At 32.6% G+C, this 20,618-nt stretch overlaps 1 protein-coding gene across 1 annotated transcript in view; it reads left to right on the top strand.

Annotated features, from left to right (window-relative positions):
- Positions 1-16,850, top strand: part of LOC115874169 (lysosomal alpha-mannosidase-like) — a 46,225-nt gene extending 29,375 nt beyond the window's left edge. Inside the window, 8 exon segments of the mRNA XM_030889273.1 lie at positions 783-1,077; positions 1,406-1,560; positions 2,378-2,560; positions 6,707-6,980; positions 11,251-11,386; positions 13,322-13,443; positions 15,734-15,883; positions 16,559-16,850. Coding sequence (XP_030745133.1) covers positions 783-1,077; positions 1,406-1,560; positions 2,378-2,560; positions 6,707-6,980; positions 11,251-11,386; positions 13,322-13,443; positions 15,734-15,883; positions 16,559-16,774 — 1,531 coding nt within the window. The 3' untranslated portion in view covers positions 16,775-16,850.
- The last annotated feature ends 3,768 nt before the right edge of the window (positions 16,851-20,618 follow it).

Raw genomic sequence — 20,618 nt, 5'->3', positions numbered from 1 at the left:
CTTAGGAATTAAGTTTTTTATTTAAAATAAACAGATATTAGTATAAATTAAATTTTAGTGGGTCACCCTATACTACATCATCCTGTGTTAAGTTATTTTTCACACTTGGGAACAATATAATATTATAAACACTCAATTTATGAATAATAGTTAACTTACAGGGTGTGGCAATAGTGCGTTGGGCATCTGTAGCTCCTAAAATACAAAACTTGAGAATTTTGTTTAAGTGCAAACCTAAAGTATGTACTAGGATGTATTTCTAGGATGTTTTTTTTTCAGAACACCCTGTATATCATTTTTTCAATAGATGGAGAATTAAAAAATTAACAATTTTTGTACTTACAGTATTTCAAAATTTTTAACGGTTTCACAGATATTCCCGGTTTTATTTTGAAAGAGTCATATGAAAGAATATACTGCATGTATCTGCGAAACCATTAAAAATTTTGAAGTACTTTTACTACAAAAATTTTCATGTTTTAACTCTCTATCTAATAAAATTAAGGTGTAGGGATGTGTCGGAGAGGTAGTACCTTTTGTTCTAAACGGTCAATCCAAGCGTCATAGACGGGCGGAGGTTTAGCTCAACTGGTCCTCACGAGACACCCAACTCTCACTTGATGGCTCCAAGCGCCACACCCTGGTAACTGTGTTGACCCACAGGCTAAACCAAGTGAGGGTAGCCAGATATGGTGATTAACAGCATCTGAGGAAGGGCAGCAGCGATCCTCAGTACCAAGATGAGGCGTACAAAGAATTACTTTTGACCGGCTCATTATTAGATTTCCACAGGCCAAAACTGGAGCAGTGTACGGGTTGTGGAACTGCGATGCGGAAGGCAAGAGGGAAACCACCGCATTATTTTTCCCAGCATATCCTATCATGATGGAAGAACTATTACAAATGGCCCCTAGTCCCGGGCAGACCTTTAATGGTCAAGGGGTGCGAAGAATCTCCCGGTTCCAACTTGATAGGGAAATCAAAATCGCAACATGGAATGTAAGAACTTTGTTTGCCGCTGGCAAACTACAAAATCTAATTCAAGAAATGGAGAGAATGAAGATCAGTATCCTTGGAGTAAGCGAAGGGATTAGGGATGTGATTATCTACAACTTTTATCTCAAAACTTTTTTCTAAAATAGATTATAATGGAATTTGGGACAATTTTTAAAATAGTCAAAATTTATTATTTTCGAAATATCTAGTAAGCCATGAACTTTTTCAAAAATCTCAAAGGCGCATATTTATGACCCACAAAACTGCAATTCTTTTCCCATTTAACCGACTCTCTATCTCCAGTAGTTTCCCATAGAGATCATCGTAGGAAACTCACCCTGTATATGAAATAATATTAAGTATTCGATATAAATTTATTGTTTTATAATAATATTTGTTTTATTTTTAGGGTGTTAGATTTGATATTGACCCATCTACAGGACTGATAGAAAATTGCGAAATTAACGGAGTCAAGTTAAATTTAAACCAATCCTTCTGGTTTTATAATGGTACTAACACTTTGAGCACTTACAATGTACGACCTTCCGGAGCATATATTTTCAGGTGCGTGATAACATAAAATATGATCAATATGTTTTGGAGTCAAATCGTTTTTCCGTTATTTTTATATTAGGTTTTTTCAACAATCAGTTTTCTAAAAAAATGTCTCTTGTAAATACCATATATATATTAATCGGTTTAAAACGTTGTACGTCTTCCGATGCCATCTCTCCATGCCTGTCTGTCTCTCCATGCACCGTCTCCGAGAGATCTTTCCTCCATAAACGTGTCAATCCCTTCCTGTCAACTTCTTCTGGGTCTACCCGGTTTCTTCTTCCTGCAGGTTTCCAGTTTATAATTTGCTTTGGGATTCTTATTTCTGCCATTCTTTGGACATGCCCGTACCATATGAGTTGACTGTTCTTTATGTCGTCCACTATCGTATGTTTAACTTCCATAATCTCTCTTATGCGTTCATTAGTTATTCGCTCGAATCTTGATTTGCCTGCTGATCTTCTCCAAAAATCCATCTCTGTAGCTTCCAGCATTCGTTTTGTTGTTTCCTTAATGGGCCACACTTCACAGCCGTACGTGGTTATACTCTTGATGATGGTATTATATATTAGAGTTTTGTTCTTGTTGTTTATGCTTCTGTCCCACAGTATCCCATTCAATACCGTGATAGCATTTCTTCCAAGTTGGTTTCGTTCTTTAATTGCTGTATCCAACAGTTGTGATTTGCATACCCAAATATTTGTATTTTGTGCAGCACTTAATTAAATAGTAAATACCAAAAATATATAACTCCTTAAACAAAGAACATTTTCTCATTGTTTTATTATATACGCATGCCTTACTACTATAAAATATCTGATTTTAGACCTGAGGTTAATTATACAATCAACAAAGTGTCGGATACGGCAACGTTTGAAATCTACAGAGGAAAAGTAGCCACCGAAGTTCATCAGAGGTTCAACGAGTGCGTCAGTCAAGTAATCAGAATATACGAAGAAGAAAATTACTTGGAATTCGATTGGGTTATTGGACCAGTGGAAATGAAAGGGTAAGATGATACTGTCTAAGGCTGAACAAACACAGAAAGAGCTTTTAGTCAAAAACATTTTTGTCCCAGGCAAAATCGTTTATTTTTTACTTTTATCGAAAAGAAGAAAAATTTTTTATTTACAATTAAATATGGACGGCAATGACCTTTTTTTACTTTCTGATAATTTATAATAAAACTAAATGATTATTACTAGTTTTAATAAAAGTTTAAGCAATTGTCGTAGATACTTACTATATATGAATTTACAATTACCGAGTGTTAAAGTTAAAATTAAAATATCTATCTTATTTATTTTAAAAATAAAATAAAATAAAATATACAGGGTGTCACAAGATTACAAAGTAATTAAAAAATAACTGCTAAAGGGTTTTTTTGTAAGTATTTCACCAGATACCATAATTTTATTTATTTGGCAATAGTTCACAGTACATGGTTTTTGTGTGTTGTGTAATGAATGATATAATTTTATTATCTTGTATTTATTTATTTATTAATAAATTAAGTTGTTAATAAATAAATAAATTTAACCATATGGTTGCTATACAGGGTCCGGCAATAGTGCGTCGGGCGTCTGTAGCTTCTAGAATAAAAAACTTTAGAAATTTTGTTTAAGTGCAGATCTAAAGTATGTTTTAGGGTGTATTACAGGAAAATATTTTAACTTCTATAGGGTGGCTCAAAAAAGTGTGAGTGGATCGGGATGATTTTTTTTTAAATGGAACACCCTGTATATTATTGCATTTTTGGCTTCTTTTCAGATCACTTTACATAATCCTAAGATATTAGTAAATATATTTCGATAGTTTCAGAGATATTAATAAATAAATAAATAATATATATTATTTAGCCTTTCCTAAAAAAAACTATTAAAAATACAAGAACTGTCCTGAAATCAAAAGTATATTAGATATTTACTTTAGATGGTCTGTACTTACTTTGCTATAAATATGGTAATCGTATATCATACAGGATGTTTAAAATATTACGCCAAACCTTGAAAAATATAAAATAATTTTACTTCCTTTTTTTAAATAGAACACCCTGTATATTATTTTTTTAATAGATGGAGAATTCAAAAATGTACATTTTATGTATTTAGAGTATTTCAAAATTTTTAACGGTTTTTCACATATTCGCGGTTTTATATTTCATATGGCATTTTCCATAGTAAATTTTTATCAAAGCCACCCAATGATTTTTCTCTCGTATTTTACCGTTGAGAGAGCTATATTAAATAATACTGCTTGTATCTGCGAAACCATTAAAAGTTTTGAAATACTCTAAATACAAAAAATGTTTTTTTTATATATATAATAATATATATATATATATATATATATATATATATATATATATATATATATATATATATATATATATATATATATATATATATATATATATATATATATATATATATATATATATATATATATATATATATATATATATAATATATATATATATATATATATATATATATAATATACAGGCTGTTCCATATAAAAAAAATCGTCCCGATCCACTCACACTTTTTTGAGCCACCCTATAGAAATTAAAATATTTTCCTGAAATACATCCTAGTTCATAGTTTAGGTCTGCACTTGAACAAAATTCCCAAGTCTTGTATTCTAGGAGCTACAGATGCCCGACGCACTATTGCCGGACTCTGTATATTAAGCTGCGTCCAAGCTACTCGAACAAAATGTTCGCGAACATATATAATTCACACTATATACTCGTAGCAGCAGGTCGTAAACGACGGCACAGCCCATCGCATCGGTCCCGAGGACTGAGGTGCGGGGAAGAATGCGACAACCAGTTTGCTCTCTAGATCTAGGATGCGTTTAGGTAGTCGCTGTTTTTTCGAGTGCCCGGATTCCGAGTGCAAGCATTTTATTAAATAAATTAACCGGTAAACAGTTTAAAAACTTTTGTCGTTGAAGAATCAATATTTAGCAGGCGGAGGGTCACAGGGGTCTTTTGGTAGATTATTCGTTATAGTGTATTTTTAAGACATGTATTCATTTTCAGTCGATTCTACCAGGTGTTTCTCAAAAGGGGCTCCCTTTTTTATTTTTTTATTTTTTCAAATAATACAACGAAATTTGGTTTGTTAGTATAAGGCATAAATCGGGATTGATTGACGTATTCAATTACCTTCGGTCGCTTCCTGTTTCACCGGAAATGACTACAACTTTGTATTTTTAGATTGTATCCTAAGTACTTTTTTACTTTATTTGATAGATTCGACATTCTGAATAGAATGACATACCATACGTCAATTTTAGACAATTCCAATTAAATAAAAATAGCATTTTAAATTTAAATATAGAGTGCCAAGACTGAGTTAACACTATTAATTTGTAATCAACGAACTTTCGAAACATATATTTGACCGTGTAATTTTTTTTCGTATATCCTTTCATGGCCGCTTAAAAGATGCCCAAATCGTATTTTTAATGATAACTCAATTTTTTCAAATGGTACGAGGCTGGCTCAGCATATTTGGAAAAAGCATTTTTTACGAATAATTTGGTACCACATACTTGGTATATGGAGTAAAATTGTCATTACGTTTATTTATAGCCATTTTTAAATTGAAAATGTCAAAAGTTGACATATAATATATCATTCTATTTAGAATGTAATTTTCATCATATACGGTAAAAAAATACGGAGGGTACCATTTAAATCAAAAGTTGTTAAAATAAATGAAAACGTCGATCAATCCTGATTTATATGTCCTATACTAACATACCAAATCTCGTTTTTTATCTAACAAATTAAAAAAGTTATAGAAGTGAACCACTTTTTCAGAAACACCCGGTATATTTATTTCTAAAAAGATAGATAATGGTAAAATTTCATTTCCGGTGTCAAACTTTATTAAGTAGTAATTTTTAATTTCAGACTCCCATAATAATTCCGGTTTTTAATAAAAATAATCATAAAGGTCTTTATTAACAAAAATGAAATTATATGGACGAAGTCTAGCTACATAGCTATTCACACTCAACCCACAATAAAATTAAAATTATAAAATCTTTTCTTTGCGTAAACAAATTAGTTGTAAATGTTTTTCACGATCCCAGTCAATAACTGCGTCTCCCATTGTCGAATACTCGGTAAAAATAAAAATCACAGATGGATGCCCGAAATTAAATGAGACACTTCCAAGTGTCCGGTACAATGTCCGCCAAAATGCACGCCGTTCGCTCCTTTTGATTTACCGACACCCGTCGGGAAAAGAACGCGCGCGCTCTAGCATAGGCAGACGCACGCTCTGGCGTACAAGCTAGCCGTTCGGCGCTCCGCGCTCCTTAATAGGCCTAGGCTAGCTGTACTTGTTGGCTTTATTATTTATAAATCTACCTATCTCACAATTTTCACTTAGTATCTGTTTAATTATATATGTTCGCGAACATTTTGTTCGGCTAGCTTGGACGCGGCTTTAGACCATATGCTACGTTCTTAGATTTTATCCCGCTAGAATAACCATCCGCACTGTGGAGCGCTGGTCCCTGCGTGACGTAAGCATCCACGGCGACTATTTGACGCGATCGAACAGTACTTTAGAATATATACAGTCCTTGACCAATGCCCATATATTTTATAAAAAGATTTGAATGAAAATCTCAAACCTCTCAAATCGTAGCGCGGCCATGCAACATTGTCAAATTATATCCAATAAAATTTACACTTTTTTGTTAACTTCTACCTTAGTGGTAACACTTCTAATGGATCCACCGTTTTCTACTTACAAAAACATCCAGAAATGGCAGGTTTCTCAATCGTTTTTCTCTTTTTCAACAATACAGGGTGTTTCAAAAAACATATATATTATATGGGTATAGCATGTGTGGGTATAATATGTATAGCATATAGGTTATCACAGGAATATTATTCTAAAAAAAATATGTGCGCCACTGGCTTTTTTTTGTTGGCAAAATTGTGTAAACCTTTAAATTCGGACAAAAATGACAGAAAAAGTGTAAATTTACAAAAAATAGTAAATTACAAAAAAAATATATAAATTTTGTGATCGTACAGCAACTCTACGTTTTCGTGAAAACCTTTCGTGAAAACCGGAAACTTCATATAAACCTTTTTCTCTAATTCGTTTTATTTATTTTTTCACAGTATACATGGAAAAGAAATCATCACCAGATATTCGACCGACCTTGAATCTGAAAAAACTTTTTATACAGACTCTAATGGACGCGAATACTTAAAGAGAATACGCAACTTTAGACCCACGTGGAATATAAATGTTACGGAGAAAGAATCATCAAACTATTACCCCATAACATCGAAAATATCTATTCGAGATGAGAAAAGAAATGTTGGTTTTACGGTTTTAACTGACAGGGCTGAAGGAGGATCAAGCTTGAAAGATGGAGACATCGAACTGATGGTAAATATAGAGCCTCTTCAAAAAAATTGGCTACGTATATAAAAACAGAAAACTATATTTTAGTCTTTAAACATACACACATAGCCAAAATTATTGCATATAATGATATTTTTATTTTATTTTGGACCTAATATGATTTTTTTTTATATTTTTGCACATATTGGCTTACTACACGACTAACTAATATAAAATTACAAATCTAAGTGCAACTAGGCTGTTTGGTTTGGATTATAATTTTATTTCATATATGTAATTAGTGAAAATCAATAAAAACAAATTTCATTTTAAACAGAAAACATTGAAAACAATTTTAATTATTTCTCGCAACTTATAGTCTGTATTGCCTCCTTGAGCCTCCCCATACAGCGCATCAAATCACATTTACGATGTGTTTACATTATTAGATGTAGACACAGGGTGACACAATTCCCCCGATGTAAATATGCTACGTTTACACATTGTAGTTCAACTCGTATGCACAAAAGTTAAACGTCCGCCTCACAATGTAGCCACAGTATAGCATTTACGTATACACAAAGTAAGGGATACACAGTGTGCCGTAGGATACACAGTTCTTGTGTATTACGTTTAAAATCTGTTTACACATTGCAGTTGTGACTACCGCGTGTACGTATGTATTTTGCTTCGTATATACATCTTGTGCTAGATAAAACTACTTCTTATGAACGAATTTAGGAAATAATACAAGTTTTGATGCCTAACTTTTCGTTCTTTTTAAGAAATATTTATTCAATGATACCAATTATATCATTTTAGAACGAAAATTAGGAATGCAAAACTTTGTATTTTCCAAAAGTATCTCGATCGTAAGTTCAAGAGAAGTAACCTTAAAATTGTTCTATTTTTGTTTTGTATTAAATGTACCATTTTTCTTCCATAAAATGGATTAAGTGGTTAAAAAATAAAATTCTTATATTTCTTTATATCATGGAACGCAATAGCGCAAATAACACAATAATAATAATTATTTACACTGCAGAAACCAGAAGTAAGAAAACACTGTAAAAGAACAGAATTTGTATCAAAATGTATTAAAAATATAAGTACCTAGTATAACAACATACTAAAATAGTAAACACTGGTATATCGCCACGATTTGGTGGACCTCGTTTAGTCATTTTTTTCTCCTCTTTTCCCTCCAAGCAGTTGGTTATAACCAACTGCTTTGCAACTGCTTTGCAACTGCTATGCAATATATTTTTTTTTAATTTGAAAATAATAAAAATCTAAATGGATCAGAGAAAGAAAGATTTAAACACTTCAAAGAACTTCTTACACTGATATTCGGTAAGTTATTGATGGATCAATATACAGATATGTTTAATATTCAATAATCAGTTTCATATAAAATTTAAGGGTTAGATTGTTAATCTGGAAATAAGATACAACAAAGTCCAACGAGTGCTCGATGAATGAGTATGCTAATAATTATTAGCATAGATGAATGAGTATGCTAATAATTATTAGCATACTCATTCATCGAGCACTCGTTGGACTTTGTTGTATCTTATTTCCAGATTAACAATCTAACCCTTAAATTTTATATGAAACTGATTATTGAATATTAAACATATCTGTATATTGATCCATCAATAACTTACCGAATATCAGTGTAAGAAGTTCTTTGAAGTGTTTAAATCTTTCTTTCTCTGATCCATTTAGATTTTTATTATTTTCAAATTAAAAAAAAATATATTGCAGAACTAACTCAGGTAACCTCTTTATCATTATATGAGAATATATCGAGGTTTCATTCATTGGAGTCAAAATTTGGTAAATTGGGTATCGAGTAAGGGAAGAGTCGCTGCTATAATATTAATAATACTCTTAGGAAGGTGTAACAAGGTAATTAAAAACTTGTACTTACATTAAAATCTCTTTTAAACCACACACAGACAGAACATTTATATAGAGCTTCCGAATAATAAAACAATAATGGCTACTAACACATACCACTCCTAGAAAGGAGAAAGGAAAGAGGACACATAAGATACACTTGGTCGGTGTATCTACGCTGAGGCTATCCGCGCATGCGCACACCTTCATTTCATGCTAGAATGTAGACACAAGAGTACACTATTACAAAGTGTCTATATAGATATTTATATTATGTGTATACGTCACATTTTTACAAGGTGTGTACTATAGGCACAACTATGACACGAAGTATCACACATACATATGACTTATACATTGTATGTCTCATATACCGACGTCAGATTTCATCCTTTTAATAATTATTTGTTACGTTACAAAAAACTCTTTAGAATCTTGAGTGCATACGGTATACAACTAGTAAACACTGTATCACACAATTCTATCAATATAAACCTGCGTGTATCTCATATGTATATGTTAGAACTAGATGAACACTTAGGTTCACTTTAACATATGTTGTTTCTCATGTGTCTCCCTTGTAGAAACGTAATTTCATTTGGACGTGCTATATGGGTCAGTGCAAGCTGCGAGACGACGCCAACGTGGCATGCTCGCAATTAAGTTGTCCAGAAGATGTTGAGGAATCGCTTCCCATGTTTCGTTAATTTTAATTATTTCTCGCAACTTATAGTCTGTATTGCCTCCTTGAGCCTCAGTGCAAGCTGCGAGACGACGCCAACGTGGCATGCTCGCAATTAAGTTGTCCAGAAGATGTTGAGGAATGGCTTCCCATGTTTCGCGCGCAGCAATTTTCAATTCATTTAAGGGGGGGATCATTCCTTTTGGCACTATGGCGTTTTAGCATGTCCCAAGCATGCTTGATCACATTCATATCTGGAGACATCGGTTGCCACCACAGTTTTCCCCTTATACCTTATCCTCACAACATTCTCGGACCGCTAAAGTGTGATGGGGAGGAGCATTATCCTCCATGTAAACAAATTCATCCCCCACTGTCCCTCGAAATGGACGCACAATAGGCTCTAAAACGATATGAGGCACCTGTCATTACGCTATCAATAAAAACAAGAGGAGTTCGAGCTCCGTGCATTATACCTGCCCATATCATAATGCTTCCCCCTTGAAACGGAACACGGGGTTGAGCTGCATTCAAGCGTGCTCGTCTTCCAGATGCTCTCCAGATCAAAGTTCGTCGCAAGTCTGACACTAGGCCTATTCTTGTTTCATCACTAAACATGACGAAATTCCAGTTAGGTCCATTTGCTCTCATCTCCTCAGCCCATTGTAGTCGCGTAATTTTATGCTGTAAATTAAGCTTCGTAACACATAGAGGTCTCCTTAAATGTAATCCTCTGTCATGGAGTCTTTTTGCTATGGTCTTTCTTGAAACATTTACTCCTTCAAGGCGAGCTAACTCATTTTTGATAGCAGTACTGGAAAGCCGGGGATTGTGTGGTGCAATTAGGGATATTTGACGGTGTTGCACAGCAGTAGTAACTCTCTTTCCACCTCTTCCAGGCCGGTCTATAACCTCGTTTGTCTCCCTGAATTTTTTTAATATTCGCGAAACATCGCTTTGGTTATTACGGCTTATTTTGGCTTACGTTGTTTACAATATCCATTTTAACAAAAAAATGTTTATTACAGATTATTTATCTAAGCTATGTATAAAAAAATTCTTTAAATTCCTTTCCGTATATTTTTAAACGATATATGCAATAATTTTGGCTAATTTTTTTTTTCGGTAAATACTCAAGTTTTTGCACCCGGTATATACCCAAATGGTCAATAAATGGTATATTGAATTTGGGTAAATAACATTATACCCTGTATATACCCAATAATACCCACGTTTTTAATTTAAGGTTTTCTAGCAATTTTTAAAAATAATTTGTTGTTAAATTAAAATTATTGAATTACTAATATTGCTATTAAAAAATAGGGGTTGATGGTAGAAGGGTGAAAATTTAGTGTTATATGTATTTTTTAATGCCACATCATAAAAAAATAAAAATAAACCTATTCTCAGACCTACTGAATATACATATAAAATCGTTTCCTTTATCGAGACCTACCAGCTCTGAAAATATTTGTAAAAATTGTCTGTAAAATTGTATGGTGAATAGCATATATACGCATATGGTGCGATCGTGAATTCCAAGACAATTTGATGGCGTTTTCTTTTCAAGCATAAGATCTATTTAATATCAATATTAAACGTTACGGAATTACCATAACAAAACTTATCTATGGCAAAGTTACAAGAATTCTATACTATAAAATGTTTAAAGACAAATGGGTGATTCCGAATTGCCTTATTTCACATTTCATTATTTATTATTATTTTTAGGTACATAGAAATACTCTAGCTGATGACCGTCTGGGTGTAGGTGAAGCCTTAATCGAGTTGGCCTACAGCAGACCGATTGTGGTTAGAGGATCGCATTATGTCGTTGCTGGTAAAATTACTGGCACTTCTGAATCAGGTAAGTATCTTCAAACTGTCTAAAAACCGCATATACGAGCCCTAACAACTATATGTTGGGACAAGATCTTTTTTGCAATAAAATTAGTAATTTGTTAAAACGACTCAATTTATTTTGTTTATTATTCTAAATTCAAACATTACAATATTATCTAGACAATTTTACTATATTTTTATAACTTTGCAAACAAATCACTTTTGATAATAACTATATATTGGGACAGCACAACAAGAAATTTGTTTAATACGGAGTTACATCACCTTTCGCCTTAACAACTGCCTGAATTCCTAATGGCATTGTATTTACCAAAGATTGGCACATTTGAGGAGAAAAATTATCCCAAATTTCCTGCAGTTTTGTCCGCAAATCAAAAATTGTTCGTTGAGTGTGGTTTCTTAAATATTGATAATTTTATGCCACACAGTTTCTATAACATTGAGGTCCGGACTACTTGCAGGATGGGGCAGAACTTTTATATTATTATTACCGCACCAATTTTTAGTTGATTTTGCTGAATGGCACGATGCTCCATCTTGTTGGAAAATATAGTCTTCGTTTGGAAACAATTCTTGAGCACTAGGCAAAACTGAGGTCTCAAGTATATGTTGATATTTTTGGGCGTTAACAGTGCCATCTATAATTTTTTTTGTGCCCAAACCTCTTGCTGACATGCAATCCCAAACCATAATCCCCTTAGGAAATTTAACAACAATCTTTAAGCAATCTTTATGAAAAGCTTCTGCTTTATTTCGTATTATTCGTTTTCGATGATCTCCAACGCAAACATCAAATTTAGACTCATCGCTAAATATGACCTTATTCCAATCATTGTGTGTCCACGATAATTTAGATTTTGCCCAATTGTACCGATTTTTCTTTTGAATTTCTGTTTTTTTTTCGGTTTGTTGTTTTCTGTCGGTTTTTCTTTGGCCTAAATAAGAATTTGTATCAATAATCTTCAGATAATTGATTATCCACACAAAATAAAGTTTACCTTGTAAAACCTTAGACCGCATTTACGGATACATTTTCAGCAACATTCTCTTGATATATTTAAACCAGTTACAGTATTCAATTTAATTGTTACTTCGCGAAGAGTACTTCTTCTCACAGACTTGCAAATTTTAACTAAATTTCGTAAATCTCTCTGAGATACAACTTTTGGCCTTCCCGAACTTTTACCTCTAACGTCTACATTGGCAGATTCGCCGTATTTTTTTATTATATTAAAGACCGTGGTTTTTGGAATACTAAAATCATCAGAAATTTTTCGAATTGTTTTTCCCGTACTGTATTGACGATTGATAATTTCGCGTAGTTTTTGATTTGTAGCTTTTCCATGGACCATTACTTTGGATTAAATTAACAAAATTGAAAATTAAAAAAATTAAAATTTCTTATAGTAAATCTCACTACTCAAAGTATCGAGTCACTTACAAGCTGTCAATGCTGAAGTAAACAGTTTGCGACATTTGTGACGTTTATAGCAATGCCGCCTATGATATTAATTATTTAAAAATACTTGTCCCAACATTTAGTTGTCAGCAAATTTGTCCTTTCATGAACAAAATCCGCTACTGTAAATATGGATTGATTTACAAATTCATAAAAATATTGTTAAGTTGTTTAGAATATATGGCTATGTTTATATTTAAAAAATTAAACATATATTTTTCAGTCATTTTGAAAAACCAGGGCAATAATTCCAAAATATGACCTTGTCCCAACATATAGTTGTTAGGGCTCGTATAGCAGTTGACATATATTGAGGTTGACACATACGTACAGATTTTTTGAGTTTTTTATTATATGTTAATTAATCCAGAATTACATGACTTAAAAATGTCCCAATCGCTCTTGAAACATTTCTAAAATTTGTATACTCTTCGAGTTTTTAAAGTTTCACTTAAATCACTTAAATTTTAAAATTTTCAGAGGAAACAATAGCAGCCTTGGAACACAAAATTGCCGATGAAAAGCTTCTAGATTCTTGGGTATTTATTTCGATACCTAAAGAGAAGTCATTCGAAGAATACCAAAAAGAACACAACATGGAAGTAAGTAAATAACGAAGTATGTATGTATGTCCGGTTTTACAGCGTCCTTCGTCGCCTTCCGGTCTCCATGCGCCACTTCCGTCTATTGTCCCAGTCTCCTAGTAGTAGGTTCCTTTCCGACATGGCTCTGTCGATTCCTTGATTCCAGGAGAGTTTAGGTCGGCCTCGTTTACGTCTGTCTGTAGGTGTCCACTGCAACACTTGCTTTGGTATTCTATCATCAGCCATTCGTTGTACATGGCCGTACCACTTCTTACAGTGCCATACTCTATATAGAGCGTCGGCTACCTCTCGCATGTACTTGTAATGTGTGTCATCAGTGTTTCACAAAAGTACACGGGACCTACAGTTTATTACCGAATCCGAAAGGCATATTTGAGAGGCTGTACAAAGCAAATATCCTCAAGGTGGTTTGCCGTTGCTTTCCTTGAGGTGGCGGCACGTTGGTCGCTCTATTTAGATAAATAAATATTTTTATTTAAATAAATAAAGCGACCGTACTGGCTGGGGATGGAACCCAGTACCTTCCGCTCCGCAGATCGACACACTAACGCTGGAGCTACGGCCGTACCACTGCAGTTGTTTTTCTTGTATATCTTGTTCAATGTTACCCTCCACCTTCATTTTTTCACGTATTCTTTTGTTCCTGATTCTGTTTAAACGGGAGATTCGGGCTGATCTTCGCCAGAAGTCCATTTCGGTCGACAACAACTTCTTTTTACGTTTTTCGCTTAACTGCCATACCTCAGAGTCATATAACATTACGCTTTTCAGAATCGCGTTATAAATCAGTTTTTTCTGTGATCCGAGATATCCCTAGACCAAAGCACCGAGTTCAGCGCTCCTATCTCCCTTCTGCCTTTACTAATCCGTTCTTCGATTACCTTTTCGCATCTCCCTTTGCTTGCGATTTTACCCCTAAATACATATATTTTTCGCAAGCTTCAATCTTTATATTGTTATTTAATACGTCTTCAACTCGCCACTAACACACATATGTATATCTTGTCTTCTTCTTGTTTAGCTCCAGTCCCCATTTCTCGTACTCTTCTCTCAGTTTTCTGGTCATGTATTCTAGGTCTTCTTTGTCTTGAGCCATTACTATCTGGTCATCGCCGAAATGGAGAGTATACAGAGGAAGGTTGTCATTAATAGGTATTCCCATCTGAGAGCACTTCTTCTGAAAACGAAAATAACGAAGTAACTGTGATATATTATATCCTCAAAAATGTTAAATTCCCAGTGTGAGTTCCAATACTTACAGTTTTTTGTTAAAGTGTAACTCTGTTCTTTGACGTGTTATTAATTTCTAAGAATATCTATACACCATATCGTTTACCTTGATTTTTGTGTTATATTATTTTTTAAATAGTTTTTTTTGCCCCTGGAAGAGAAATCTACAAAATAAAACAGTTGTTTTTTTGTAAACACCTCTACATTGACTCCAAACGGAAACCAGCTTGTCAGTGGCTATTTAAAAGTAAAAAAAAATAATCCACAATAAATACTTAAAGTTTCAGGAGCAATATCTCCTTCCATCAGCCAAACCAAAAAAATCAAATTCAAATATTGCTATATTTTATAATATTTCATCAATAAATGAAAATGGTACACTTCCGCAGGAAGTTTTTTGAGTGTTTATGTTAAGTAAAATTTTTGGAATGAAAAACAGAAACATGTTTTCATGTAAGTTGAAAAATTGAAAATTATACATTTCCGCAGAAACATTTGTGACATACTATTCAAAAAGGCTTCTAAATATTAAATAAACAAATATTTTTTACATAACTGATTTCAGCTCAATGAAAGTAGCCCTGATTTCAGCTATTCTCAAGTTGAAAAACTCACAAAGTATGCATTTTCCCAGAAAAAATGTTGTGGCATAATTTTTGAAAATGCTTTTCGAAAAATACTAAATAAACAAATATTTCTTAAATAACTGATTCAGCTAAACTAAAGTAACCCTGATTTCAGCAATTCTTAGGTTGAAAAACTGAAAATGGTGCATTTCCGCAGAAACGTTTTTGTGACCTAATTTTCGAAAAGACTTTCAAATACTAAATAAGCAACTGTTTCTTACATAACTGATTACAACTAAACGAAAGTTGAGCCCTTTATTTCACTAGCACAAAGCCTCTGACAAGCTGGTTTCTGTTTGGGTTCAACGCAATGGTGTTTACAAAAAACACACTTTATAACTTAATATAACTAAACTTTTAGACGCTCTTTATCTTTTGTTTGTGTGAAATGAAATAATCAGTACCTGATTAAATAAGAATTTATGTTTCAGTTCTCAGGTTTGCAAAACTCATTGCCTGATAATGTGCATATTATGACCCTGGAACCATGGAAAGAATCCAGTTATTTACTCAGATTAGAGCATACTTTCGAAAAAAACGAAGACCCTACTCTATCGCTACCAATTGAAGTCAGTTTAAAGGTTTGTATTAATCTATTCAAATATCCAATGCATAATTTCTAAATCTCTATAAAAATGTCTATACCTATGTGGCGGATTCATCTCTCCAAAAAAATCCTTTATGGATATTTCGCCACTACACTGCAAGAAAATCTACAAAATAAAATAGTTACTTTTTGTAAACACTTCTGCGTTAAACCTAAACGGACACTGCTTGTGAGAAATTATGTTTACAGTTATATAAATTTTCCTAACAAAGAAAAAAATGCTTAACGTTTCGGAAAATTTATCTCTTTCCATCGTTGGAAGCAAAAAAAATACAAAGAATTCAAAGAATAAGAAAAAAAGTATTTAAAATATTTAAATTCAACTATTCGAGAACACTTTACTTTTTTAAAACAGATACGTCTACAAGAAACCGTTGACGTTCTGTTAAAATAAATTAATAATCTCTAATACTACCATGATTACAGCACTAAAATTGATGCAAATAAAAAAAAATTCGGTGGTTTTCAAATTTTTTTAAAAATAAATCATTTTTTTCAATTTTCAAACTTGAATAACTCGGTTATTTTGAACTTATTTGAGAAACGGTAAAGAGAAAATATGTTTCTTTTATCGAGATCTACCAACCCTGAAAATATTTGCACTTATTTAAGACTTACCGTTTCAGCATTAAAAAACTCATTTTTTCAGGATTTGTTTACAACGTTCGACATTATATCTCTGGAAGAAACGACTCTAGGAGCCAATCAGCTACTCAGTGAAAACGACAGGCTGAAATTTAGCTCTACCGATCAGCCAGAAACAAGCCAAAAACCTGTTAGTGATGACGACCTAGATAACTTAATTGTAACTATGAACCCAATGCAAATACGCACTTTTATAGTTAGTATTCAAGCAAAAGTTTAGGTCGATTAGAATTAATTATTAAGAAAATGTAATATACTTTTTTATTTTTATTGAAATAAACAACTTTAAGAAGTAATATTATTTGTTTTATCCAATATTATTAAAAAAGAAAATATCAACCGTCATATATCGTATGATCGAAAAAAAAACGGCGTCAAAGACGGCTGGGGAATGGAGATCGATGATAATTTTGGCGAGGTCAATCTCTAGAAGGTCATTTAAAAAAAATTACATAAAACTAGTCAAAAATTAACACTGATTAAAAAAAGGTAAAAAAAGGATAGAATGTTTACAGTCGCACAAATCTATCTCCAAAAAAATATTTTTTTTCTCGAATTACCTATTAATGACACAAAAGTATTGGCCAATTAAATAATGTCCACGGTTTGACCTCGCCAAAATGATCAACTTAATCTTAACTTAATCCAGTAATAATGTAAAGATGAATTGTATCTTGTATCAATAAGATAACTAAGAAACTATGGTAAATTCATTCCAAATCCGTTGTAAATAAAGCAACTACAAAAGTCCTTAAATTCGCAAACAAAAAAAAATATTCTTAACTGTTAAAATGCAACTAGTTTTGAGGTTTTAGCACAGATAACACATAATTATGTGTTATCTGTGGTTTTAGATATGGTTGCCAATCGTCCCCTATTCCAGAGGACAGTCCTCTTTTTGATCTCACTGTCCTCTTTCCTCTCGCGTATTGAAGAAGTCCTCTTTTTTTCATACCAAACTCAAAATCTAAAAAATGTTCGTGTATCGCCACAATGCTTCAAAAAAATGTTAATCTGTGTCTTCCGCTACTCCCACTCGTTTGTACAGAAAAGAAGTCGAAGAAATATTTATGTAAAAGAACTATGTTGTATGAGTAAGAACTACTTGTGCAAGCGCTAAACATGTTTAACTATTTTATGTTTACTTATTGTTGGCTGATGTTTTGAAACAAAAGTTTTGTTGAAAATGGTTTGTTTTATTTTAACAAGTTTTGAGTATAAATATATTGTTAAGAAAGTAAGAAAGACCATCAATCGTAAACCATTGACATAACTTTTTGATAAATTCTACACATTTGGGCGATGTTTCAAAAAATGTTTCACCTGTGCCTCTTTTTACCCTCTCGTCCTCTAGTTTTTATTTTGAAAGTTGGCAACGCTAGTTTTAGATACCCCATCATCAATCACAAATACCAAGTAATCATTTTTAGGCTGAGTAAGTAATCATTTTTAGCTAGGTAAAAAATGATATTTTTTACTAAGCCGAACAACAAATCAAAATGCATATACAAATTTTAATTTTAGAATCAAATAATATAACATTTTTTATTATGAATTGCCCTCGGTAGATTTCAAATGAGCTAAAGAGGTGTCACATTCTCCTTAAAAATAAAAAATATCTTTCTAAATACAAAAAAATATGTTATACTTCTAATAAGGTTTCGGAGACTCAGCTTTTGGCCAATCAAATTCGACGGAGTTTATCAGCTAACCGATAAAAATGTGACACTCTGTACATGTTAACTTTTACTAGTAGATTGCAAAGAGAGTTCTGCCGCAAAATACCATGCTTCTTATGAAGGTCCAAGAAACGCATTTTTGTACATTTCAAGGTCGTTTGGAGCTTTTACAAGTAGATAAGCAAAGAGAGTTCTGCCGCAAAATCGCTTGCTTTCTGTTATGGAGGCCCAAAAACGGTATTTTTGTACATCTCAAGGGCACGTGCCTTTGAAACTTACTTTGACTAGAAGATATGCAAAAAGAGCTCTGAAGCAAAATCCTTTACTTTTCCTTCTGGAGGTGCAAAAATCGTATTTTTGTATAGTACTTGAAGAGAACGCAGCTTTGGACCGGTTAGAACTCACTTCTAAATCTGTAACTATTTAGAATAATTTATTTTTATATTTAGTGTCATACATATAGTAGATCAACTCACTTCTAAATCAGACCTTCTAGATCATACGTATAGCAACTCACTTCTAAATCTGTAACTATTTAGAATAATTTATTTTTATATTTAGTATCATACATATAATTACGTCTGTTGTAAATTTAGAATGGAGAAAGACAGTAATAGTCCGTTTATAATAATTGGCGTTTCATGTACATCTATTTCGAAGAACCAAGAGATTCTGACATAAAATCATTTTTAGACACAGAAAAATAAGTCGATGTTACAGAACCCTAGGAGTATGAAATATTTTTTTCTATTTTTGATTTTATTGAAACGTTTCATCTGCGGGAAAATATTCAGTAAAATCAAAAATAAAACTTTATTAAATAATTTTATTTTGGCCAAGCAACTTCGACGGAGAGCAGTTTATTATCAGCTAACCGATAAAAATGTGACACCCTGTACATGTTAACTTTTACTAGTAGATTGCAAAGAGAGTTTTTCCGCAAAATGTCATGCTTTTTCTTATGAAGGTCCAAGAACCGCATTTTTCTACACTTCAAGGTCGTTTGAGCTTTTACAAGTAGATAAGCAAAGAGAGTTCTGCCGCAAAAATCGCTTGCTTTCTGTTATGGAGGCCCAAAAACGGTATTTTTGTACATCTCAAGGGCACGTGCCTTTGAAACTTACTTTGACTAGAAGATATGCAAAAGAGCTCTGAAGCAAAATCCTTTACTTTTCCTTCTGGAGGTGCAAAAATCGTATTTTTGTATAGTACTTTGAAAGAGAACGCAGCTTTGGACCGGTTAGAACTCACTTCTAAATCTGTAACTATTTAGAATAATTTATTTTTATATTTAGTGTCATACATATAGTAGATCAACTCACTTCTAAATCAGACCTTCTAGATCATACGTATAGCAACTCACTTCTAAATCTGTAACTAATTAGAATAATTTATTTTTATATTTAGTATCATACATATAGTACGTTCGTTGTAAATTTAGAATGGAGAAGACAGTAATAGTCCGTTTATAATAATTGGCGTTTCATGTACATCTATTTCGAAGAACCAAGAGATTCTGACATAAAATCATTTTTAGACACAGAAAAATAAGTCGATGTTACAGAACCCTAGGAGTATGAAATATTTTTTTCTATTTTTGATTTTATTGAAACGTTTCATCTGCGGAAAAATATTCAGTAAAATCAAAAATAAAACTTTATTAAATAATTTTATTTTGGCCAAGCAACTTCGACGGAGAGCAGTTTATTATCAGCTAACCGATAAAAATGTGACACCCTGTACATGTTAACTTTTACTAGTAGATTGCAAAGAGAGTTTTTCCGCAAAATGTCATGCTTTTTCTTATGAAGGTCCAAGAACCGCATTTTTCTACACTTCAAGGTCGTTTGGAGCTTTTACAAGTAGATAAGCAAAGAGAGTTCTGCCGCAAAATCGCTTGCTTTCTGTTATGGAGGCCCAAAAACGGTATTTTTGTACATCTCAAGGGCACGTGCCTTTGAAACTTACTTTGACTAGAAGATATGCAAAAAGAGCTCTGAAGCAAAATCCTTTACTTTTCCTTCTGGAGGTGCAAAAATCGTATTTTTGTATAGTACTTGAAGAGAACGCAGCTTTGGACCGGTTAGAACTCACTTCTAAATCTGTAACTATTTAGAATAATTTATTTTTATATTTAGTGTCATACATATAGTAGATCAACTCACTTCTAAATCAGACCTTCTAGATCATACGTATAGCAACTCACTTCTAAATCTGTAACTATTTAGAATAATTTATTTTTATATTTAGTATCATACATATAGTAGGTTCTGTTATAACAAAAATTAGAAATAAAATTTCAAATTCGGAACGATCTTTATAGATATTAATAAGAGGGACCCAAAATGAAGTGTATAAAACTTGGACACACATCAACGCTACATC

Source organism: Sitophilus oryzae, unplaced genomic scaffold (assembly GCF_002938485.1).
Source record: "Sitophilus oryzae breed Bouriz unplaced genomic scaffold, Soryzae_2.0 scaffold_1234_pilon_pilon, whole genome shotgun sequence".
NCBI lineage: Eukaryota > Metazoa > Arthropoda > Insecta > Coleoptera > Curculionidae > Sitophilus > Sitophilus oryzae.
Note: the sequence above shows the minus strand (reverse complement) of the source record. Positions and strands in the feature narration are given on the sequence as shown.